The sequence below is a fragment of the Mesoplodon densirostris genome, chromosome 3 (genome assembly GCF_025265405.1).
Source record: "Mesoplodon densirostris isolate mMesDen1 chromosome 3, mMesDen1 primary haplotype, whole genome shotgun sequence".
Lineage (NCBI taxonomy): Eukaryota > Metazoa > Chordata > Mammalia > Artiodactyla > Ziphiidae > Mesoplodon > Mesoplodon densirostris.
In genome coordinates, this window is record NC_082663.1 from 133890052 (window position 1) to 133916109 (window position 26058).

The 26058-nt window shown below is 45.4% G+C and overlaps 1 protein-coding gene across 2 annotated transcripts in view; it reads left to right on the forward strand.

Moving 5' to 3' along the window:
* Positions 1-26058, forward strand: part of GALNT10 (polypeptide N-acetylgalactosaminyltransferase 10) — a 214310-nt gene that overhangs the window by 109975 nt on the left and 78277 nt on the right. For both annotated transcript variants that reach the window (XM_060093700.1, XM_060093701.1), the window contains one exon: positions 12224-12390. In XM_060093700.1, the coding sequence (XP_059949683.1) occupies positions 12224-12390 (167 nt within the window). The remainder of the gene's footprint in view (positions 1-12223; positions 12391-26058) is intronic.

Below are 26058 nucleotides of genomic sequence, written 5' to 3' on the forward strand. Positions count from 1 at the left end.
AAATGATGATGTCAAGTAGGCAGTTGAATAAATGATGCCATTTGTGTTGTGAAACATGGAAGTGGTGGTGGGATCCTTTTTTGATTATATTATACATTATATTGTGGTTTTAATTAACTCACTTTCCTTGAATAGCCAGAAATGTCTGAGGCATAACAGATAGTAAATCTAAAAATGACCCAGGATCAGCTGTGGTCTGTGGTGTGGTGTGCAGGATGATAGTTTGTGTGCCACATCCAGGTCAAAGTGAGGGCGGTGCACACCTTCTGCCATCTACAATGGGAGTGAATGGCTGGAGTCTGTGCCCACCCATCTCCCACCCCCGACCCCCACAGTGCCAGGAGGTATGTCAGACCCTCTGTACAACAGTGACAGGCTTGGAAGATACGTTTAGTATGTATTAGCAGTTCTTACCCTTTTTATCTTGATTTGTCTGGTGGCGTAGGCTCCCTTGACACTTTGGTCGTGGAGTGCTTGAGTGTAAGGTTAGCGCCCCAGAGATCCTCAGGACGAGAGCGATCCAGACTCCCTAGTTTGGCAGGTTGTTAGCAAGGCAGTTGTGTAGGGAGGGGCAGGGGGCAGGAGGCTGTAGCCTGAATGATTTGTGAGCTGGGAAAGGAAAAAGTCCAGGTTTCTTTGTAGCATCACTGATTCTACAGGAGACTTCAATCGGCTCTCCTCTGAAATTAAATTTCTCTCTTCTGAGCAATAGTGTTTCTCCTAAGACAACAGTTATTGATCCATCAGACCTCATATTGGGATTTAAAGGTGCTCATAAGCCTTAAAATGAAATGGCAGCCAATAAAATTTCTCAAATTGACTCCTTTTCTTGTAATTTTTAAAACAGATTTCAGTGAATTCAGCCCTTTTGTTGAAATTACGGAGATAAATGGCTTATACACAAAAATGGCTGCCTGTCAACTGAAAATCAAACGGGCATGTGTCCCATATGATTTATGCTGGGTGAAAAGCACTCGACATCCACGTGAGCTGTTGTGTGGTTTGTGTTCTTTTATCATTTCTGCAAAGAGATGCGTTTTCTAAGTCTTCTTGAAATGGGTGCTGTGTTCTCCATGAATAATAACAATGCCTGCCATTTATCTAGTGCTTGTGTGCCAGGCATCGTGCTGAGCACTACACCAGCCTCAGCTCACTTGTTCCCACTTTGAGGTTTGGTGTGACGACGTTTTTCTTTCCTTTATGTCTCAACATCATCTTCTCATTTACAAAAACTCTGTCACAACTCTTTTGTGATTCTGGCCTCTCTGAAATCGTTTGTGTCTAACGGGGATTACTAGCTCCATTTTACAGATGCATACACTAAACCTCAGGGAAGCTGAGTTCTTTGCTCCAGTTCACACAGCCTGTAGAAGGCAAAGGAGACTCACACCTGGACCCCAGCCTGTGCTCATTCTACTGCATCACACAAGACCGAGACCCATTCCTCACAGGGAAGGAAGCAGACATTTTTACATTCGAATCCTTTGTGCATGAAGGTTTTTGGGCCAGGCGTAGCGAGCAGGGTTGGCTAGATAAATGGACACAGCCCGGACACTGCTTGAGTTGCCTTTCACTCCCGCTGCTGAAGGTAACATATGCCTGTCCAGGAGCAGATAAATCACCCTCAGTAAAATTGGTTACAGAGATGAGTTTGATTTCTAAGTGGTATTGCCCTCAAAAGGATTTAAGGAAAAAGAGAATAATGACTGGAAGATAAAGACAATTATCAATTCTCTCCCTTCATTAAGATGCTATCACGGGCAGAATGATGATAAGAAAAGCGAAGCAGCTCAGCTTAGGAGCAATGTGACATAGACTAGAACATAACTCCCTCCCAATTGTAAGCCTCCTTGTCCACACCTTTTTGGGGGACAAAATCAATAGTGCCCCCACCCAGCCAGCTACCTGCAACCCTGAATCTGCCCAGGTAGTGAATGGTATCAGTTTAGCATTCTGTAGACTTTTCCTTTGCTTATGCAACATATGGAGACATAGCAAGAGGTTTGGGGTTTTTTGGGTTGGGGTTTTTTTCTCCCACAAAAATGTGGTCATACTATATGTATTTTATTCTACATGTAGCTTTTTTTGCTTATATTATGGTCACTTTTCTAAGACATTTCTAATAGCTGTATAATATTACACAGGAATCTCATAAATTCAACCATTGCTCTGTTGACAGGCATACAGGTTGTTTCCATTCTGGAAACACTGGCAAAAACATCCTTGAACATGTTTCTTTACATTTTAGTTTTTTCTTTTCTCCTCTGTCATGAATCATGAAGAATCTTGATATTAAAGCCCATTTCCTCCTTACCTTGTTGGCCTGGCATCTGGCATCTAACGGGAGGTGTGGTCCTTATGGTTGTTATTTCATGCTGATAATTCCGGGCCTCTTGACCTCACCTACCATATTGATTAACCAGAGTTCCTCCTTCCTGCTGTCAGCCTGTGTTTAAAGTTTGAGTACGTGGAACACTTTGCATGTTACGTCTGCAGAAGGCCCAGTTTTATCATGTGGGACAGCCGTGTGAAGAAACTGTTGGGTTTTGCTGTGTGCTTTAAAAATTTTTGCTGTTGTTGTTGTGGTTTTTACGCCTGTCTCAAAACTAGATATGATCTGAACAAAGGGCTTTCCAAAATGTGAGTTCAGAGGGAGAGGCAAAGACTGCACAAACCAAGATCCTTTAAATACTGCTTGTACCTGAAGTCTCTGGTACACGTTAGGGGGCACAAAACTGGTGACGAACTGGTGGCGCAGAGGTGCATAATTAATACTAATAAACTTTGTTATTCTCTTAACTGCCTGTTGAGAGGAGGGAAGAGCAGGTGGGTGCAGCAAAGCCTCCTCTAAATGGAAAAGGACCTTCAAAAAGTTGTCAGCCTCAGCACATGTTGTCACACTAATTTTCCGGCTCCTCTGGTTCCAGCCAGACTGTGTTAAAGAGAAACCCACGCCTGTCTCATCCCCCACAGAGCGGGAGAGAAGGGCTGGGGAGCCGAGCCTCAGCTGTAGAGAAAAGGCTTGCTGTCAGGTATGTCAGGAGAGGGCCCAAACCTGCATCTGGAGGGATGATGAGGGTGAAAGGCAAGAGCTTTTCACACTCTGCCCACTAAGGTCCAGTTTCTTCCTTTTGTTCCAGAGCCTGGAGCTATTTATAACTTCCACTAAGCTTCTTGGGGGCTCCAGAGCCCCTAAGACATAGTCTTTCTGAGAATGTTGTATTATAAGGAACTGTCCTTTATACAAAATACAGAGGGGAGAATTTCAGAATTTTGAACTGAAACCATTTGCTGGAAAATGACCTACACCGTGGCCTCGGGGAAGTGGAAACTCACATGTCTGAGCCAGATGCTATACCAGGTACATTCACATATGGTATGTCATTTATCCCTTGGGACAGCCTTAATAGGAAAGAGTTATATCCCCGTTTTACCCACATAGAACCTGAGGCTTAAGGAGGCTGTGACCTTCCCCAAGTGACACACTTCTAAGTGACAAAGGTGAGATTTGAATCCGGATCTGAGGGTCTCTTCAGCTTATGCCCCTTCCCTTACCACAGTTTCCACCTTGGAAAGTACCCTTACCGAAGCCCCTTGCCCTTTCCTGGGATGGCCATCCCTGATTCCAAGAGGATTGAAATCAGGAACATTCTCTTTTCTGTGAGTTCTCCTCCACATTTACCTGTCTGCAAGGCCGGAGCTAGCTACTTCTCCCTCCTTGTGGCTGTTCTAATTGTCCATTCTCACCTAGTTCTCCTGTCATCCTCGTGGTGTTACCATCCCCACTTCACAGATGAGGAAACTGAGTCTCAGCAAGGGATGGAAAGCTGCCCCAGGTCTCACAGCTGCAGAGTAGCACAGTCAGGATTTGAACCCAGGCCCAGAGCACTCTTGCTCCCTTAGGCACATACAATATTGGGTGTGTTCATGGACTTGCACTTCTTTTTTTAAAAAAATATTTATTTATTTATTTTGGCTGTGCTGGGTCTTAGTTGCGGCATGCAGGCTCCTTAGTTGCGGCATGCAGACTCTTAGTTGTGGCATACGGGCTATTTAGTTGCGGCATGCAGACCCTTAGTTGCAGCATGCGAACTCTTAGTTGCAGCGTGCATGCGGGATCTAGCTCCCCCGACCAGGGATCGAACCCGGGCCCCCTGCATTGTAGCAGGTAGTCTTATCCACTAGACCACAAGGGAAGTCCCTGGACTTGCATTTCAGTTTGGTCTGTGGATAGTGTCCCATGTTAGGGAATTAAATGTTTTTTTTTTTTTATGTTCCCTTCAAAATGACTGGATTGTTCTTTTTCAAGGATGACTTGGAGAGAAAATTTTTGAAATGCTTCCCTTTGATTTTGACTTCTTTTCTTTTTTATTCTAGTGCTCCAGCATTAAGCCCTGAGGGTGCATGTTAAGGGCCAGTATATTAGATTCATCTTTATGCCCAAGGGCTCAGAATCCTTTAGGGAATATTCAACTGGGGGCTGCTCAATCCCCAGTGAGTCCTCCTACTGCCTCCCACCCCCGACCTCAGCCCTCAGCCCAGGCCACTTTCTCCTAGTCAGTGAATGATCAAAGTTCTCTTCCTGCAGCATGAGAGAGGCTGCCCCCTTCAGGTCAGAGGGAGCACCTGGGGAAGTTCCTGCCTCTGTCCTTCAAAAGCCATCCTTAGTTCCAAAACAGATTCATGTGACTGATGGGGCTTAGAGATGATCCAGTTATATCAGCAAGATCCTTAATAGTTACAAGTGACAGAAACCTAACTCAAACTGACCGAAGAAAAGACAGTGTATTGACTCACGTAACTGAAAAGCCCAGGAGTAGACGATGGCTTCTGCCACAGCTGGATCCAGGTCCCTAAATGATGCCAGCAGGAACCTCTCTCTCCAACTCTTGGCTCTGTTTTCTGTTCTGCTAACTTCATTTTAAGATAGGAAACAGTCTGTATGGTGGCCCCAGGCAAATCAGGCTTCTATCCTCCCACGTTCATTTTCAGCAGAAAAGAGCTTCCCCCTCTCTCAGCTGTCTCAGCCAAGATTTACTCTGATTTACAGGTGCCCATCCCTGAACCAACCACGGTGGCTGTGGAGCTGTGATGCTCTGGCCGAGCCAGGCTCTCTTGCCCACCCTCAAGGCAAGGCAAGGACCTCCGCCAAACCCTGTGAAATTGAGGGCTGGGAGATTCCCCAAGGAGAATCAGGATGCTCTTACCAAAAGAAGGGGAAGGAATACAGAGCAAGCACGCCAGACTTGCCCTTTGTCCAGCTTCCTTATCGACATAAGGGAAACCTGGGGTCCGGCAAGAAGATGGGACTTGGAATGTTGCATGGCAGAGCAGAAACCAGAAGCCAGGATTTCAGACTCCTACCTAGTTCCCTCAGTTTTTGTTTTTTTATCTATTAATTCTTCTTTTTGCTTGTATAATTAACAGTACATTGCCCCTATAAAGATATTTATGTATACAGAACAGAAGGGTTTCAATCCAGGCTCCAGCTCTTACCAGCTGTTTGACCTAAGGCAAGTTATTTGACCTCTCTGCCTTGTTTGCTCCCCATTGTAATGGGACTAATGATAGTCCCTACCTCATAAGAGCATTGTGACAATTAAATGACTTAATGCATAGAAAGTGCTTAGAAAGTGCTTATTATGCCCAACATAATAGAAATCCTTAACAGATACATTCTATTATAATCATTGTCATCTTCCAGCTTTTTTTTTTTGCGGTACGCGGGCCTCTCCCGTTGCGGAGCACAGGCTCCGGATGCGCAGGCTCAGCGGCCATGGCTCACGGGCCCAGCTGCTCCGTGGCATGTGGGATCCTCCCGGACCAGGGCACGAACCCGTGTCGCCTGCATCGAAAGGCGGACTCTCAACCACTGCGCCACCAGGGAAGCCCCCAGCTTATTTTTTAACTGCTATCAGTACTCTGTAGTTCGAATTTTTCATCATTTATTTAATCTTTCCCCATTGATGAACATTCACTCTGTTTCTACTCTTTTCACCACTTCAAAGTGTGTCAAGAAGCACCCCTGACCGTGCCTCTTGGGCCTCACGCCGTGAACCTGTAACTCAACTTTGTCCTGTTGAGGTTGGGACCTCATCAGACTGGGAACCAGATAACAAGGGAAGTGCTTGGGCAAGCGGTGGGATGTTTTGCACTCAGCTCATAGTCGTAAGGTTTGAAATACCACAGTTGCCTCTTCCTTGATGGTGTCTCCTGGGGCCAGAAATACTGAGCCAGGGGGGCACCAAGATTGACGTCATGTGATGGAAATGTCATGGTGTCTCTGCTTTGACCTTCTGTGAAGGCATCGCTCTGCCCGTTCCTGCCCCCGCATGGCCCCTTCTAAGTGTCTCTGGAGCCCACTCTGTATCCGGGGACCCATGGAGACTGGGAGGCCATCAAGTCAGTGTGCCATGTGCCGTGTTGTAGAAACAAATATTTGTTCGTAGAAGAGCTTGGAGGAAGACATACCCTAAATGTTTCACGGAGGTCAGCCCCCGGTGTCAAGATGTTGAAGTCATTAGCGGTTGTCTTTTAGCCTTTCTGTGTTTTCCAGCCTTTCACAGTGAGCAATTACCACTTTTGTCATCAAGAAAAATATTATAAGCATTATTTTAAGTAAATACTCTCTAGATTTGAGGCTTGGACCCAAGTCACTTTCCACTAGGGGCTCCATTTCCTCATGTGGAGAATGGGGTTAGCACTCCCAGGTTTGTCTCCCTCCCAGGGGTTGGTGCAGCTTAGAAAAAAGGGAGAGTGCTCTATAAACCGTCGGGCACAATGAACTGGGGAAGGAGGAGGTTCTTATTGTCTGGTCGTAGCCAAACCCAGCCTCTTTGCATTGGGAGCAGTGCCCCAGTTGCCCTGTCCCGGAGACCACACTCTGAAGGCATCGGGCAAAGGGATGCTTCGTGTTTATCACACATACAAGGACTGAGCATACTCTACTGTCCAGTGTTGAGATCTTAAGACACAACATGCAGACAGGTCTTAAAGGTGACAGCTAAGATGGGGGTGTCACTGGGGTGGGTGGTGGCCTTCTCTCTTCCTCCCTGCCACCCCCCAGGCCTCCTCTGCTGCGACCTGAGGCCTTATAAGAGGAGGAGAAATGGGGCTTTTCACACGGTCTCCCAACAGGGAGGTGGCCTGTGGGCGAGTCTGTGGAGCCAAGTTTCCTGCTGGATACTGGAGAGATTCATTTCAGCATGGCACACAATTTTTTATTTGAACCAGTAGACTAAGCTGGGACCAAACTAATGACTAGTGCCTGTGGCAAAAGTCGAAGTGCCATTTTGTGTTTATTTAGTAAATAAATGAGTGGATGGTTAGAGGAGGGAGAAAAAGAGTAGGCCCTCCTCGCCTCCCCAGAAGCACATGATCAAGGCTGAGCCTTTTATTTAAGTTCTGAATAATTTTTAAATTCAGGATTGGGTTAATCTAGAAGTGAATTTAGTCTGTTGTCGCATCGTCTGCTTCCCTTAGTACATGATGGTGTTTGTGTATCTAGCGGCAGGCTGTGGGCCCCAGCTCTGGGGTTCAAGAGAGCCAGGGCTCTCTGTGCCGTTTTAGCGCTGTTGTATTTTCACCCCATGGACTGCAGGCAATGTATTACAGCTAACCCCCGCTCCAACCCTGCCGCAGTGAGTGGGCCTCCTGCGAAATTGGATGGAAGGCAGGAACTCTTGTAGAAAACGAGATAGCACCTGTCTTTCTTGGCCACAGAGGGCGCAGCCAAATTAAGGGAAAGGGATTTTTGAGAAGAGGTGCTTTCGTTCATTTGTGAAGATCGACATAATGAAGTTGGAAAAGGCTCCCCCAGAAGACTGGCTGAAATGATCAAAGGGGTTAGAGAGGTGGGGGAAGGGGCGGAAGAGGGCCCAGAGGTGGGGCCTGGATAAAAGCAGCCCAGCCAGATGCAGGAGCAAGAGGGGACGTGAAAGAAGGGGAAGGAGAGAGACTGACCTGTCCATCAAAACTGGACTGCCAGAATGAGGGGCACCCTGTCCATGAAGCTGTAACTGGCCTCACAGCCACACACCATGGGTTCATTCCTGCCCTGTCCCACCCCCCAGCTTCCCTTGGTGCCACTAGCAGAGGTAGAATTTAAAGCTAAGGAGACTGTGGACCCTGACCTGTTTTTTTCCTCCCAGCATTTCTTTCTGAAAATTGTCAAACATACAGAAAACTTGAATGAATTGCACACAGAACACTCATCGAGATTCCCACCATCAAGATTCTGCAATTAACATTCCTCTAATGATTTTATCACATATATTATATATTTTTAACGATTTAATTTTATATATTATTTTTGGCTGTATTGGGTGTTCGTTGCTGCACGCGGTCTTTCTCTAGTTGCGGCGAGCAGGGGCTACTCTTAGTTGTGTTGCACGGGCTTCTCATTGTGGTGGCTTCTCTTGTTGCGGAGCACAGGCTCTAGGCGCGCGGGCGTCAGTAGTTGTGGCACGTGGGCTCAGTAGTTGTGACGCACGGGCTCAGTTGTTCTGCGCGTGTGGGATCTTCTCAGACCAGGGCTCAAACCTGTGTCCCTTGCATTGACAGGCAGATTCTTAACCACTGAGTCACCAGGGAATTCCCAAGGTGGGCAGTTTTGTTATTCCCTCTTGGCCTGCCTGGTCCTCGGCTCCCCTTTTCTGGGCCCTGGGAAAATCCCTAATATCTCTGTTGAAATATACCCCAAAGATGAAAAGAAATGAAGAACAAAAGGAATCTTAAATTTTCTGAAATCATATTGTTAGAAATAATATTAGTATTGCTTTTCTGAAACTGTTATATATCATAGGAAAAAAACAAGCAACTGTTAACGTTAAGAACCTAGATTTTTAGCAAAAGAGTTAGAATATGTAAAACCAGACAAAAACCTAACAAGAAGAGAAAACTACAGACCAGTATCCCTTATGAATATAGATGCAAAAATCCTCAGCAAAATACTAGCAAACCAAATTCGGCAACATATAAGGAGGATTATACACCATGACCAAATAGGATTTATCCCAGGAATGCAAGGTTGGTTCAATATATGAAAATCAATCAATGTAATACATTATATTAATAGGATAAAGAACAAAACCCATATGATTATATCAGTAGATGCAGAAAAAGCATTTGACAAGATCCAACACAACACTTCTTCATGATAAAAACATTCAACAAACTGAGAATAGAAGGGAGTTCCCTCAACCTGATAAAGAGCATTGATGAAAAATGCACATTAACATTATATTTAATGGTGAAAGATTGAAAGCTTTCCCTTCTAAGGTCAGGAGCAAAACAAGGATGTCTGCTCTTGCCACTTCTATTCAACATTGTACTGGAGTTTCTAGACAGTTAGACAAGAAGAAGAAATAAATGGCATCTAGATTCGAAAGAAAGAAGTAAAACTATCTCTATTTGCAGATGACACTGTTTTGTGTATAGAAAATCCTAAGGAATCCACACCAAAAAAAATATTATTAGAACTAATAAGTTCAGCAAGGTTGCAAGACACAGGCTCAATATAAAAAATCTATTATATCTCTGTACACCAGCAAGGAACAATATGAAAATGAAATACATATTTACTAGTCATTTCTCCAAGAAAGATATACAAATAGCCTATAAGCACATGAAAATAAGCTCAACATCATTCATCATTAGGAATATGCAAACCAAACTGTAATGAGATAGCACTTCACACCCACTAGAATGGCTATAATCAAAAAGATGGACAATAACAAGAGTTGGTGAGCATGTGGAGTTATTGGAACCCTCATACATAGTTGGTGGGAATGTAAAATGGTCCTGTCACTTTGGAAATAGTTGGCAGTTCCTTAAAAAGTTAAACAGGGGGTTACTTTATGGCCCAGCAATTCTACTCCTTGATATATACCCAAGAGAATTGAAAACATATGTCTACCCCAAAACTTGTACATGAATGTTCACAGCAGCATTATTCATAATAGCCAAAAGGTAGAAACAACCCAAATGTCCATCAGTTGATGAATGAATAAATAAAATGTGTTGTATTTGTACAGTGGACTATTATTCATCCATGAAAAAGAATGAGGTACTGATGCATGCTACAACATGAATGAACCTTGAAAATATTATGCTTAAGTGAAAGAACCCAGACATAAAGACCACATGTTATATGATTCCATTTGTATAAAATGTCTAGGATAGGAAAATCCATGGGAACAGAAAACAAATTAGTGATTTCCAGGGACTGGGGGCAGTGGATAATGGGTAGGGACTGGGGGAAGTGGATAATGGGTAGTGACTGCCAATAGATATGAAGTTTATTTTGGGGGGTGATGAAAATGTTCTGAAATTAGATAGTGGTGATGGTTGTACAACTTTGTGGATATATTAAAAATATATTAAAAATGACTGAGTTATACACTTTAAAAGGGTGAATTTTATGTTGAATTTTATGGTATATGAATTATATCAATAAAAAAGAGATACAATATAAAATTAAAGTTTAGTAAAACTGTAATTTTATGTTTATGAAGTTGTATATATATATGAAATTTTAGCATAAACTCATATCTATTAAAATATATTTGTAGTGCTGACCACTGTAAAGGCATAGAAGCCATAACCAACATAATAGTAATGAATGCACTTAGTGACCATATTGCAGCATCTAAATGGTTATGTTGATAATATTAAAGAGCCAGGGTTCCTTGGCAGAATGGTTAGAGCAGGAAACATACAAGTTGAGCCTGGAGAATCTTTTGATACCTTTTGTCAGAAAACAAAGAAGCTGTCAGTACTCTGTGACCATGTGCAAAGGACTAAGAGCCAACTTGAGAAGACTGCCTTGGGCTAAAAATAGGCTTATTTGGGAACCAAGAAGAATAATACTAGCGTTGAATTGAAACATATTAATTATGTTAAAATTTATGAGTTAATAAGGAAAACAAATAATTGGCCATCTTTGGAGGATGCTCGGGAACCAAGTTCTTCTGAAAATCGGTAAATTAAGAATCAAGAACTTAGCCTATCTTTCCTATACGTCAGTGTAGCCAAATAGTTGACATGGTAAAGTTTTTCTCCATGGAAGTATTCCAGCTAGTAAAGAAAGAAAGAGTTAGAAATCACCATTTTGCAAACCCCTGATGAAATAAAGGATTTAGATGCAAATCATCTTTGGCCACCAACATCACAAAAGGAGAGACAACTGGACATTATGTGTCTCCCAAGGAATGCTCACACCAGCACCTATGAAGAGGCTGCCAGAATATCTCATCGAATTAGGTCAAGCCTCTAGATCTAACTACCAGTTTACAGGAGGCAAAGTGGGGCAGACAGAGGAACATGTTGAGAGACACCACATCAACGCAGGAAGCAAAATGCAGACTGTGGGAAATACTATAGAACAAATGACCCAGTTTCTTAAACAAATGGTAAGGGGAAAAGAGACTTAGGAGATGCATCAGCTAAAAGCAGTAATGTGGGCCCTTGTCTTGATGCAGATTTAAACAAACCAGCGGTAATAAGACACAAAAACATCAGTTAAGTTAGAACGCCAACTAAATATTTGCTGATATTAAGTAACTATGTTAATTCTCTGGGGTATTACCATGATATTAAAGGCCCACAGGAACAGGGCCTTCTGCCCCCAAGCTTACCATGGGGCTGGGGAGAGCAAAGGAGAAAATGTGCCCTCTGCCCACAGAGCCTAGGGAGGGAGAGAAGAGGGGCCAAGCCAGTGAAGCCCAGTTTATTCTTCCAGGTTTAAGGACACGTGGTTTCTCCTCCATAGAGAGGAATGTGCAAGGGGTGGGGAGAGAGACAAGAGGGTTACCGAAGGGCTGTCTTCTACATGGAATCATGAGGATGGACAACCATGTTCCTATCACAATGAGGCATAAACAAGTTAGTGCATGTAAAGCACCAAACCCCGGTGCTGCTCCGTCACCGTTGGGGGTTGTTGTTCTGTAACTGCTCACGTACAAAGCTGGGTGGGGGGGTCGTGTGTGTGTGTGTGTGTGTGTGTGTATCCCTGTGCACTCTGTGTGCAGGGATTAGAGGCAGGACTTTGGGATGCCAAGTAGAAGAAAGTTGTGAAGTGACCGTGGTGTCCCCAGCTTTCACTCATTCCCTGAAGCCTGGAGAGGAAGTAGGAATTGCAGTTAACTGAACCACGTGTGTGAGTTCTCCTGGCAACATGAGAGCTGAACCTGTCCTCTCCCTGTCCCCCCGTGTCTCCCTCTAGCTGCAACAGCAAACGCTACCTGGAGACGCTCCCCAACACCAGCATCATCATCCCCTTCCACAACGAGGGCTGGTCCTCCCTCCTCCGCACTGTTCACAGCGTGCTGAACCGCTCGCCCCCGGAGCTGATCGCCGAGATTGTCCTGGTGGACGACTTCAGTGACCGAGGTAGGGCCCATTTCACCCAGCTTTCCACCCTCCATACTCCGTTCAGTGACTTGCCAAAGGGGTGGTAGGTTTTCCCATCTTCAGCAGCACCAGCATGTGGGCCACCATGTACTGATGCTTGAGGCCATGAACCTGGCACTGAACACAAGTTATCTTACTTAGTCCTCACAACGACCCATGAAATAGGTTCTGTTTTTATCCCATTTGTATCAATGTAGAAGTGCATTAAACTGCAAATAATAGAGAACTTTAAATAATAGCTCAAACAAGTAAGGGGTTTATTCATTTATTCATTCATTTGATAATGAGATCCAGGATTGGTACAGCTGCTCGAGTCTATCATTGGAGAACCAGACTTCTCTCTTCCCACTTCCTCATCTTCATGGTTACAAAATGGCTGCTGTACCTCTGGGAATTCTACCTTCCAAGCAGGAAGAAGGAGGAAGGGCAAAGAGAACAAAGCCTCTTCCTTTGAAGACTTTGCTTTCTTATTCAGGAAAGTCTCCCCAGAGACTTTTGGCCAGAATTCTGACATTTGGGCACCCATATCTGCAAGGGTGGCTGGGAATGTGAGTGTTCTGAATTTTGGCCTCTTTAGTAGAAATAGGAAAAGAAGTGGATTAGAGAAGGTATCAGGACAGCCCACCTACAGTATCTGCCACACCACTTTACAGATGCAGAAACTGAGGCTCAGAGAGGTTAAGTGACTTGCCTTTGGTCACACAGCTCTTAGATGGTGATGTGGTGACTAAGCCACGTCTGTCTGACCCCACGCGCATGATTTTAACCACTAGACCACACTGCAGGACCTCTTCGCTATGAGCCTCATCCATGGGTTTAAGAGACACAGAGGTGGAGCCACAAATGAAATCCAAGAAGAATTTGCCCTCCAGCCAATGGTCTCGAGCTTATTCTTTGCATCAGAGCTTTCACCACTTGCAGCAAAATCAAGAGAAGCCCTTTCCTCTCTCACTTTCTTGTAGAGGCACTAATAAGTAGTGAAGAGAGGGAATCTAAGTACACTCCAGAATAATCAAAGCTGAGCTGCTTGCCGCCCCGTTTTAGTACTGCACCCCACTTACATAGTGGGGTGGGTGTGTGTGTACACACATATACATGCACACACATTTTGAACTTAGTTCCTACCATCTCTAATTCTCCCCGTAACTCTTTTTTTTAATTATTTATTTTATTTATTTATTTTTGGCTGCATTGGGTCTTCATTGCTGCGCGCGGGCTTTCTCTAGTTGCAGTGAGCGGGGGGCTACTCTTCGTTGCAGTGCGCGGGCTTCTCATTGCAGTGGCTTCTCTTGTTATGGAGCACGGGCTCTGGGTGCCCGGGCTTCAGTAACTGTGGCTCACGGGCTCTAGAGCACAGGCTTCAGTAGTTGTGGCACATGGGCTTAGTTGCTCTGCGGCATGTGGGATCTTCCTGGACCAGGGCTCGAACCCGTGTCCCTTGCATTGGCAGGCGGATTCTTAACCACTGCACCACCAGGGAAGCCCTCTCCCCTAACTCTTGACATACACTCATTGTCATGAGACCCTTTACTTTTCCTTCTTTGCTCTTATAACATCAGAATTAAAATATAAATAAGTGTAACACGTGAGCATTGTGTGTGTAAACATTGGCCTGTCGTGTGTTTCCTCTACCAGATTCCACATTCTGAGAGCTGGGACCACCCCATCAATCTTATTCACTACATATCCTCAACTCCTTAGGCATATAGTAGGTGCTTAATATGTGTTTGACAACTAAATGATCAGAGCTCGTTTCCTCTGTTCCCTTAGCACTTCCACCATGGTTACAATAGCATCCATTATATGAGATTTATTTGTCCCTGAAGCGAGGTCTGTGAAGTCACCTGTGGGTGTGTCTCCTTGTGTCTGTAGCACCATTCTTTAGCAATAGTTACCTCTTTGATCCTGGCCCTGTCACTTATTAGCTCTGTGAGCTTGACCCAGTCATTTAATCTCTCTGTGCTTCAGTTCCCTCATCTGTAAAAGGGAATCTACCTCTTAGGTAGCTATGATTATTAAGTGGGTTAATACATGTCAAGTGGTTAGGACAGTACATGGCACAAAGTGAACATTAGAAATAAACATTTAAGGGCTTCCCTGGTGGCGCAGTGGTTGAGAGTCCGCCTGCCGATGCAGGGGACGCGGGTTCATGCCCTGGTCCGGGAAGATCCCACATGCCGCGGAGCGGCTGGGCCCGTGAGCCATGGCCGCTGAGACTGCGCATCCGGAGCCTGTGCTCCGCAACGGGAGAGGCCACAACAGTGAGAGGCCCGCGTACCGCAAAAAAAAAAAAAAGAAAGAAACATTTAAGCTTGGTATTATGATTATTACTGTTAACATTATTTATGGCTAGTTTGTTGGAGGGGGTGTCAGGGATAAATGTACAGACATGGAGGTACGGTCTCCCCCTTTCCATGGATGAAAGGGCTTTGCAAATTGTAAAGCACTAAAAAAATGTGCTATTGTCCCACCTTCCGCCTAAATTGTCTCCCCATCCATTCACCATTTCAGGGACTATTTCTATGTGCCAGGCCCATACATTATCTCATTTATTCTTGACGGCAGCCTCTGAGGGAGGCCCTGGGGTCTCTGTGTCTCCGATGAGGAGCTGGGGTCAGGAGACTTGCCCAGACTCACACAGCCAGTGAGCAGAACACCCAGACCCGTGGACTCAGAGCCCCAGACCCGTGCTCTACCGCTGCCTTTCCTGCCTTTCGTCCTTTACCCCTCCTCCTCTCCCAAATTCATCCTTCCCCCAGTTTGGACCCGCCACCCCCAGGCCACGGGCTCTCAGCCAGGTGGTGAAAATGAGCACATTGCTCAAGTCATTAACTGACGTCCATTTACTGTGCTGGGGCAGACACAGCCCCTGCTGCTCGGGTGAGCACCCAAGCCTTCCCTCAGGTTTTTGAGAGCCACAGCCGTGAGGGTTGCCCTCTGCGCTTTGCTCCCCTTCTTCGTGTACCAGCCGCAGCAGGGCCTTCTGTTCTGGAGCACGCCAGGCTCCATCCTGCCTTGGGGTCTTCTCGTGTTCTTCCCTCGGCCCGGATATCCTCTTCCCAGCGCCTCCCGCGGCGGGCTCCTCTCCATCTTCACTTCAGTCCCCCGCCCCTGCCGCTGTGCTCTCTTCTCCACGTGGGGTCACAGGGCTGTTTGCTGACCTGTTCATTATCAGGCTTCCTCATTAGACCATTTGTGGTTAATAAATGTTTGTGAACTAGTGAATGAATGAATGGGGGGGGCAGAGAAGAAGGGAAAACATATGGCAGCTACAGCTGTATCCACACACGGGGAAAACCATCACTCGCAACAGGGTCGTCTTCAGTCAGCAAGATAGACGTGGCTGTGGAAGACACAGCGGTTCCTTTGGTGACCGGCGCTGGCCCACGTCTTTGGGTTTCAGATTCAGGTCCCTGTCGCCTGTTTTCTGAAGCACGGGGCAGACCCATAACACGTGACAAGATCCATCTCTGAGCGTTACAAGGCATTAGTCCTCCAGAGGGAGAGTGAACCCGGCATCATCCAGATTAGAAACAGCAGTTCTACTTGTTGGGTTAGAAAAGAGTTTCAAGGTCATCCAAGGCTACTGGCTTTGAACATGTGCCTCTGAGCCGTAGGGAGCCCAGGAATGCGTCAGGGAGCACTGTGAGGGCTGTGAAGAACCTCACAGGTGCAGGTGGGGTTCACATACCTCTCCTGGCATGGTCTATATTTGGTTTCTGGAAAATTGTTCACTAAGAGGAACTCCAGTGCTTAAAAATGTGTGAAAATTGCAGATGTAACAGCCTACTCATTGTACAGATGGGAAACCTGAGTCCTGGAGCAGTGGACAAGCGTAACTAAGAGCACATGGCCAGCTGGTTGCAGAGGAGAGACAAGAATCCCCACTCTGCACTCCCAGTACAGCCTGTCCCTTCGTCTTAGCTGTTAATGTGAAACATCTGCAGAAGCACATTACTGTTTTCTGCCCCCCAGGATGCTTCTCAATACATCATTTTCCATTGTGCTAAAGAGCAAACTTCTTGCTAAAGAGAGCTCATTATCAAACACGACCAATCCTGGACCATAATGGTTTATGCTCCAATATCCCAATTTCCTCAGTGTTGTACTCAGTGATGAAAATAACGTGATTCCCCCTCCCCCAATAAAAAAAGACTGTAACAATCTTGAGAAAGAAAAGGTAAATTTTATAATGACACTCACCAAGTAACATCTGTTTCTCCAGAGAGCAAAAACATTAACCCAATGCAGTACCGTTCCCAAACCCTAATAAGATAGAGAAGAGAATGAATACTGCCCCATTTCACAGACAAGAATGAGAACTGAGGCCCCTGACTGTTGCCCTTTTTTCTCAGTGAATCGGGCATGGAACGCAGAGGAGAACTCTTACCTCTTGCCCCTCAGTCCTGCACATTAGCTGTCAGATTTTGCAACCTGCGTTCTTCAGAAAAGCAATCATTCTTCTTGTTTCAAGAAGAAATTCTCAAGGCAGCTTTGGAAGAAAAACTTAGCAGTGATTGTTTTAAAAATGAGATTTGAGAGAAACAACTTCAGAATTATAGAGAGGCCTGTCTCAAGTACGGCAAATATGGGCCATCGTGAAAGACGGATTCCTCTGGGCCACGTGAGCAGAGGCAGTTCTGAGTTGAAATTCATAGATGCTAACTGCAGGCTTGATTGGCGCTGCCTGGAAGAAGGCATTTTCCTCTGAAATGAGGCTCTTCTAGGATCCTCAGGGCAACTAATTTTAATTTGGCTGAGGGTCGAGACCTCGGGTAGGAGACAAAATTGGAGCAGATGAATTCTTGAAATAAGATCCAGAGCTTTGTGCAGGCAGCACTGGGGACTAGAGTGAAGGCAAACGTTGGCCCCGGAATAATCCTGGCCCTGCTTGCAAATAGAGCACTGCGGAGTTTTCCAGGGGGCTCCCAAGGCTCTTCAAATGTGGGGGCTTGGCTTGAGGATGAGGAGGACATAGAGGTGTTTTTACACTAGTGGGAGAAAGGTGAGAGTGTAGGGTGGCAGACCTGCCTCCAGATCACACTGCCCAGATAGGAGATCGTTATTAGGAAAATCAAGAGGGGTCTTTGTTTATTCGTTTCTTTCTATTCTCCTTCCCCTCCCCATTTCCAAACAATATTGGTTTTCCAAAAAAAAACAGGATATGTAGACGTGGATGGGATTATTGTCTTTGGATGAACTGTGGGCTGCCTGGAATGATGAGGTGCAGAAATGAAAGGCTCTGATATGATCTCACTGACATCATTTCCCCCAACTCAGCTTCCCATCAGCAAACAAACAAAAACATACACATGGAAGGGTTCCCTGAAAGGAGGTTTCTAGCAAGCAAGCGTTTGTGGAGCTGTCAACAGATTGTTGGCAGTGATTGGTGCTGGAGGGAGTATGGGCATTGCAGGGCCCATTAGTACACGTGGTAGAGGCTCTCCCCATTGAGACCAAGGTCCCAGCTCTTCCCTCTATGATGGGCTTATTAACTCTGACCTGTGCTGTCACACCACGCCAGTCCTGGAGACACGTCAAGGAGATCCGTTTGCCCTGACCTGATTTGCGTTGCAACATACCACTCTTGACACGAGCCCATCAGCATCTGTTCCTCGTTTCTTGTCATCTCTCTCGAAGCCTTAGTTTGCTTCCAGGACCACCACAACTGTCGGGATGGCCATTCCCCACTTTCACCATATGGTTTGGGTTCTCTTCACCTTGAGTTTTGTGCTGCTGATTTTGTTTTTCTCTACATTTGTCCTGATTTCATTCATATTCGTATATTCAGCAAAATTCATGAAATGACTCTGCCCATCGCTGCAGCAGGTGCTGGGGCTACAACGGGAATAAAATAGACTTCTAAGGCTCACATCCAGCAGGGCAGACAGACAAGGTAAGGGGCAATCGTAAGACCATAGAGTACGTGCCCCTTGGTGGAGGTCCAGGTGCTGTCGAGCACGGAGAAGATCAGGGAAGACTTCCCAGAAAAAATTGCAGCTGAGCTCGATCCTAAGGATAAGCAGATACTTCTCCTTGGGGTAGGGAAGGGAGAAGAATATTCCAGGCAGAGGGAACATCATGAGCACAGGCTAGGAGTCAAGACGGCAATGTGGAAAGCGCAGAAAGAGCCATCCATAACCTCATCACCTGGAGGCAATTACTGTTAACATTTAGGGTTCTCCCCTTTCCCAGTGTGTGTGTGGTTTTTTTTAATAGGCCTTATTTTTTAGAGCAGTTTCAGGTTCACAGCAAAATTAAGCTGAAAGCACAGAGAGTTCCCATCCACCCCTCCACCCCCTACACATATCCCCCCACACCCACTCCCTCATCAGTGTCCTGCACCTGCATCAGAGGGGTACATTTGTTACAATGGATGAACCTACAGCAACCCATCATTATCGCCCAAAATCCATAGTTTATATTAAGGTGCACTCTTTTTTTTTTTTTTTTTTTTTTTTTCGGTACACGGGCCTCTCACTGTTGTGGCCTCTCCCGTTGCGGAGCACAGGCTCCGGACGCGCAGGCTCAGCGGCCATGGCTCACGGGTCCAGCCGCTCCATGGCATGTGGGATCCTCCCGGACCGGGGCACGAACCCATGTCCCCTGCATCAGCAGGCGGACTCTCAACCACTGCGCCACCAGGGAAGCCCAAGGTCCACTCTTGGTGTTATATATTCTGTGGGTTTGGACAAATGTATAATGACATGTCTACCATTATAGTATCATATGGAGTAGTTTACTGCCCTAAGAATCCTCTGTGCTCTGCCTATGCATCTCTCCCTCCCTCCTAACCCCTGGCACCCACTAACCTTTTTACTGTCTCAGTAGTTTTGCCTTTTCTAGAATGTCTAATAAAATTGGAATCAGACAGCATGCAGTCTTTTCAGATCAGCTTCTTTCACTTAGTAATATGCATTTAATGTGCCACCATGTCTTTTTATAGCTTGTAGCTCATTTCTTTTTAGTGCTGAATACTATTCCATTTTCTGAATGTACCACCATTTATTTATCCATTCACCTACTGAAGGGCATCCTGGTAGGTTCCAAGTTTTGGCAATTATGAATAAAGCTGCTCTAAACATCAATGTACAGGTTTTCGTGTGGACGTAAGTCTTCAGCTCACTTAGGTAAATACCAAGGAAGGTGGCAGTTGCTGGATCATGTGATAAGAGTATGTTTAGTTGTGTAAGAAACTGCCAAACTGTCTTCCAAAGTGACTGTGCCATTGTGCATTCCCACCAGCAATGAATGAGAGTTCCTCTTGCGCCACATCCTTGCCAGCATTTGGTGTTATCAGTGTTTTGGATTTTTGCCATTGAAATAGGTGCGTAGTGGTTTCTCACTGTTGTTTGGATTTGCACTTCCCTGTGACATTTGCTATTGAGCATCTAATCTGCCATCTGAACATGTTCTTTGATTCCCAGTGTCTGTTCATTTCCATTTTCTCTTTCATACCCTCCCAATCCCCCTCTAGTTGCAGGCCAACTGAAGTAACTCACGTCAACAGTCTGGTGTGTATCCTAGACCACTCTGCATCATAACACTAACGTGTAGTAACAAGAGCTAATACCTACTGAGCATTCGTGTTCAGTGCATTTACCCATTCATCACTTCAGCACTGTTGTGGCTTCTGTCATTCCCAGTGTGAAAACCACTGGACTCAATGATCTCAAACCTCCTTTTTCTACTTAATAAAGGTAATATTTTATCCCCATTTTACAGATGAGAAAACTGAGATACAGAGGGGTTAAGTAAATGGCCAGTCTACTTAGAACAATGAGGCAGAACTTTGATTCAAAACCATGCATTCTGATTCTAGAACTTTTGCCCCTAATCTTTACAAGTTTTTTTCTCCCCCTTTAATGGGATCATACTGTATATATTGCTGTTCTTTTTTTTCCCTGTTAATGACAGACATCCCTCAGGTCAGTAGGTATAGTGCTAACTCATCTGTTATTTACTAGCTAGACAATAATCCATAATGTGAATCTACATTTAGACCCTTTACATTACGCTTTGTGTAGTGGACATCCAGTTATATTTAACTTTGTATCCAGGTTTCTTCCACTAAGTTTTCTACAGTCATTTCCCCCTTGTCATTATAAAGTGACTATCACATCTCTCCTCCTCTGAGTCAATTGTGAGATAGAGACAGGATTCACGTGACTCCAGAATATTAGGCGTATTGTTGGAGAGGCTGATCCAGAGAGCACAACACGGATCTGTCCCTACTACTTTGCTCCTGAACTGACTGATGCAGGGACAGGCTGAGCAGCGAGGAGCTGTGGGCCTCCCTGGCAGGGCAGAGCCTGTACCGGTGAGTTCACCACAGCAGGGAAAGCATAACTTAGCAGGCCGTGTGGGCAGCATGAGCATTCGTACTTTGGCCTGCCCTGTGTCCCCTCTCCTGGCCACCCCAGAAATGAAATATTGTTCCTTCTTTGGAACTGTGAAGGCAGGGGAAACAGTTCCATCTTACAGATGACAAAACTGAGGCTCTGAGAGATCGATGGGGGGTGTCCTAAACTGCTTACCTGCCCTTAGAGGAGTCTCCTCCTGGTTAGTCATCCCATTTGACGGGAGGGATCCGTCTGCCCCATGATGCGTTCCGTAACCTTAAGAATCACACTTCCTATGTATCAGTCTCTAGGGTGTCTTACCACTAAGAAAATCCACAGGTTTCTTGATTCTCTTCTCCTTTCATATAACATCCTGAATGCTTCTCCCCTCAGACTCCAAAGGAGACAACTGCTAAGAAGATTAAAGCTGTTACAGACTATCAGTTAGTTTATAATGGGGGAAATCTATAAACCTTTTGGTGGCTATCTGGCAAGAACACAGCATGCAGGAGTCGATATGCTTATGGTATGTTTTGTGCATCTTAAAAAAAAATCCAGAATTTTGTGAATCAAGCACTATATAAATGATTTACTGGCACAGCAAAAAAAAAAAATCAAATAAATCGCTCAGATTGCATCTGAAGCATCAAAAGCTCTGATGTTTGGGAAAGAATCGTTTCTGTGGTGGAAAATAGCTGCATTATATTTTCAGAAAGGTGATGCTTCTATAGCGGTAGGCGAGCCTTCTATATTTTAAAAACTTGGTGCAGCAAAACTGTGCTAAATTGCTGATACTCTCCTCATTTTCTTGTGAGGATTAAAGTCTAACCTTTTCCACTGTTTTAGTGTTCCCTTAAAAACTAAATGGGGGGAAGCAAAACCCAATGAAGCAGGTGACTGGAGGTCCTTGGAATAAGGTCCCCAGGGAGAGAGCAACAGAGCTGCCCCCCTTCTGTCATAGTCTTTCTTCAGAAAGCTCCTGGGCCTTTCTGCCAGCTTAGGTTTGACGTGAATTGCTATTTACTCAGGGCCTAGAGGGAAATGAGATTTGAGGCTGAAAGAAAAGAAGGAGGTCCCTTAGTATCTCACTTGATCGAGTGCAAACCATCCAAGTCCTGTTCCCACCCTTCTTTTAGCTCAGTAAATGGGGAGCTGAAAGAGCTGGTTTTGTCTGCCTCATAGAGGGGAAGAAGCAGTAACAGCGCTAATAATAATTCTGTGTAACACCTAGATAGCACTTACCATGTGCCAGACACTGTTGTAAGCAATTTAAACATATTATACTTAGTTTTATTGGGAGCCTCTTAGCCAACGTTTGCCTAATGGGAAAATTCACATTTAGTAGAAAATTCAAACCCAAGTACAAGGAATTCACCTCCTCTCCATATCCCACCCCCTAAATAAAACAACTTTTAGGTAAAAAAAACAACAAAACTGCTAGGTAAAGATATGAAATGCTCAGTCATGACATCTGATATACATCCATATGTCTAAGGAAGTATGTTCTGCTGTTTTCATTCACAATCAGTGTAACTGGACAGGGCTGGTACCCAGCTCAAGTTCAGCTGCTTGCCGCTCAAAAGGCAATACTCAGGAGACAAGTGTTGGCAGGAAATAAAAAGTCTCTTTATTCAGGGGCCAGCAACCTGGGAAGATGGTGGACTAATGTCCTAAGACCATCTCCAACTTGCCGGTTAGGAGATAAAGATTTTGAAGGCAGTGTGAAGGAGGGGACTGCAGGGTGCATGATCAGCTCATACACAATTCTTGGATGGGTTGGCATCAAGATGAAGCTTCAAGCATCACCCCTATTCTGGTTTCACCCGGTCTGAGGTCTCTGTGCTTGCTGTCAGCAGTTTTCTGGTGGAGGTCTGCTTCCTGTAAAAACAACTTAGGAATGTGTGTCAGGCCTTTATCTGTATCTTTCAGGGACCTGGGAGTTCAGTGACTCTGGGGCTGATTTATAGTCTCAATTGTTACCAGTTTCCCAGACCAACAAGTATTGTTAGTTTCTACGTCTTCACATTTCCTAATCATTAACTCCTGAGCCAGCCTTTTGAGACTCAGGTGGGGGGCCTGGGAGACTAAAGCTTTTCTACAAAGAAGAGGCAGGTGGAGGACATGGTTGGGGGGTGTCAGGGGGTCTGTCCTGGGAAGGCCCCATAGGGTCCTGCTTGGTTACATAAATATTAGCCGGCTCCTCTAAATAATATTGGTTCTAGCAGGTTAACGAAGCACGTCAGCCAAAAAGTAGGCATCAGCTCTAACCTACTGACCAACACCAGACCCATGGGCAGCTGTGAAATGACTCATTGGCAAAAGGTATCAATACTTCAGGAGTTCTTTCCAATTTCCTTGCAAAACTTCCAGTCCCGGAAAGGTTCAGTCACGTCTTTATCAGGCAGCCACAGCTCCAGAGCCAATTTTGGTTTGATTTGAATCCAGAGGCACCTTCAGATCTGTAAACACCGGAGGCTTAAAATGTTACCAGTTTTCATAGCCAAAAACAGGCAATGCTTGACAGTTCTAAAGATCAGGAAGGCCAGATCCAGACATTTATACATCTCTTATTTATTGAAAAAATTAAAAGGAGAAGATTGCAGCACTGTTAATCAATATAGTGTTCGTGGGCATTGAAGTTTTCATTTCTCTTTTCTCTCTTTATTCTCCTGCTTTCCTATCTGAAATAGAAAAATCTCATGAAAATGTAATTCTTGCATCATTGTATAGAACAAAGAAACAGGCATGCGAAGACCATAGTAACACTCTTTCCTCTTGTACTATGTAGGGACGTTGGGTCCTGTAAAGTGTTAACAGATGCAGACTGCCTTTTTCAACCTTTGGGATCCTTGTATACACTCAGGTCCTTCTCCTGAAAGACCAAACTACTCATTCCTCCCAGAATAATAAACATATATATATTTATTTGTTAGCTTCATGAATGCAGACCTCTTCAGAGATGCCCAGATTGTTTATGAGCAACCGGGAATCTCAAAATAATTAATAACTCCCACCATCTACTGTGCTAATTAATGAATGGGATTTATTGGGCATTGCTAATAATATGTAGTGAGGGTGAAAACAGGTGGAATTATAAGGCTGTTTTCTGCCCAGTCTTCTCAGAAACTTTTAATTTTTTTTTTCTGTGTGCTGTCAGAATATATGGTCTGGAATATTCTAAATAATAACTGCACTCCAGTCTCCATTAATGGAAAACTCAAACTAACAATTACCTTCCCAGAAACCTCCACAGCAGCCAGCAGATCTGGTTTTTTTTGTTTTGTTTTGTTTTGCGGTACGCGGGCCTCTCACTGTTGTGGCCTCTCCCATTGCGGAGCACAGGCTCCGGACGCGCAGGCTCAGCAGCCATGGCTCACGGGCCCAGCCACTCCGTGGCATGTGGGATCCTCCCAGACTGGGGCACAAACCCGCGTCGCCTGCATCGGCAGGGGGACTCTCAACCACTGCGCCACCAGGGAAGCCCAGCAGATCTGTTTTAACCAGGCAGGAGGAAAGACCAGCCCTGACCTTTCCCAGAAAACATGTTTCTGCTTCCTTATGACAGAAGAAGCAATACTTTTAACTCATGAGTGAATGAAGATGACCTGTAAATAGACCTTCCTCCCGAGCAGAGTTGACTCTCAGCGTTCTTTGTCGTAGACACAGAACCCTGTCGCCCCCATCTCCCACCCTTTCCAGCTGAGGGAAGACAGGGTGGCGTAGTCAGTTTGGTGGACTGCTCCTCACTGACCACTCATTCCTTGTGATCTTGAAGGGACAGCCGGTTAGTAATACCACCCAGCCATGAAGGAGGCTCCAGCCCACCTGGCCAGTGCTGTCCCAACCCCATGGCCACGGTGATTCATCCAAGGCGCCAGTCTGTGATGCCAGCTGAGCCTGACCTAACTCCAGGCCAGTTCCGCCCCTGTCCTTTCCCCTCCCGTGAGCCAATACACCGTCCTCTTGCATAAATTCATTGCGTGTGGGTTTCCGTCACTCCCAACCCACGAGCTGTAACTACCATCCTCCCTTTCACGGGTCAGGTGAAGATTAAGTGAGGTAATGCACTAGAGATAGCGCAGGGCCCAGCCCACGGTCGGCATTCAGTAACGGTGCTTACCAGTGACCCTGTTGTGGTGATGGGGGTTATCATGACTGTCCACAGGGCGGTGAGCGCTCAGCTACCTCATCTACCTCAGGAGTCTCATTACAGGGATTAGATGAAACTAGAAATGTGATGAAAGAGCCTAAAGAGCTCAAAAGTGCCATAAAGACATAGAGGAGGATGCTGATTTCCACAGAAGGCAAGAACCCTGAGGAGACCCCTCCAGTCAGGTGGCCAAGGAGAAAGTGACCTCAAAGGCAGGCAGTCCACGCCGGGAGTGTGTCCCACACCGTCTCTGGTTCCAGCTAAGTTCACGTAGGGCTTCTTAACTCTTATCCCTATCAGCACCAACTGAGGAGCTTGTTAAATTGCAGCTTACCAGGGCCCGCTCACAGAGATTCTGATTCGGTGGTTCTGGGGTGGGCCCCAAGAATCTGCATTCTCAACAGGCATCTCAGATTACTTTGATAGAGTTGAAATGCTGCTCAGACTTGGAAAACACTGGATTATAGGAATAGAAGACCGTATATCACAAATAAATGCTTTGTGATACAGTTGGATGGTGATATCTTTGGATGTAGGTCCTGGATTACCTTAAGTGCAAAACTGCATGGCCCTTATCGGAGGAGCTAAGTTAAGATGCCTTCAGCCTCAGTCAGACCCCTGTTTTTCAGGATGCCTTGTATAAATAATTGCCTCACTGTAACAGGCCTGTGCGGATTTATGGTCCCACATTTAATTTCAATCGCTCTTCATTACTCCTGATGATCTCACTTAAATTATTAAGCAGTCATACTCCAATTTCGAGGGCACTAATTATATCCTTGAGAGGCTGTTATTATCTGGATGATCACATGCACTCAGCCAATACTAGACTGTTTTCTCCCCACTCATCAGAATTTTATACTTTTTCAGGATTTTGTTAGTTGCTGAGTGTGTGTGTTTCATATGACAGGATCTCACTGCTGAGGAGTTATGAAATATTAGAGCAGGGGTTCTCAAATTCTGGTGCACATAAGAATCACCTGGAAAGTATGTTTAACATACAGATTCCCAGGCTCCACCCCAGCATGAGTCCATGTTCTCTTGTCTGGGTGGAGGCTGGGAATCTGCATTATAACCAGCTCTCTGGGGATTCTGATCCAAGCAGTCCTGGGAGCACTATAAGGAAACTGAAGCCCAGAGAGGGGAAAACTCTCA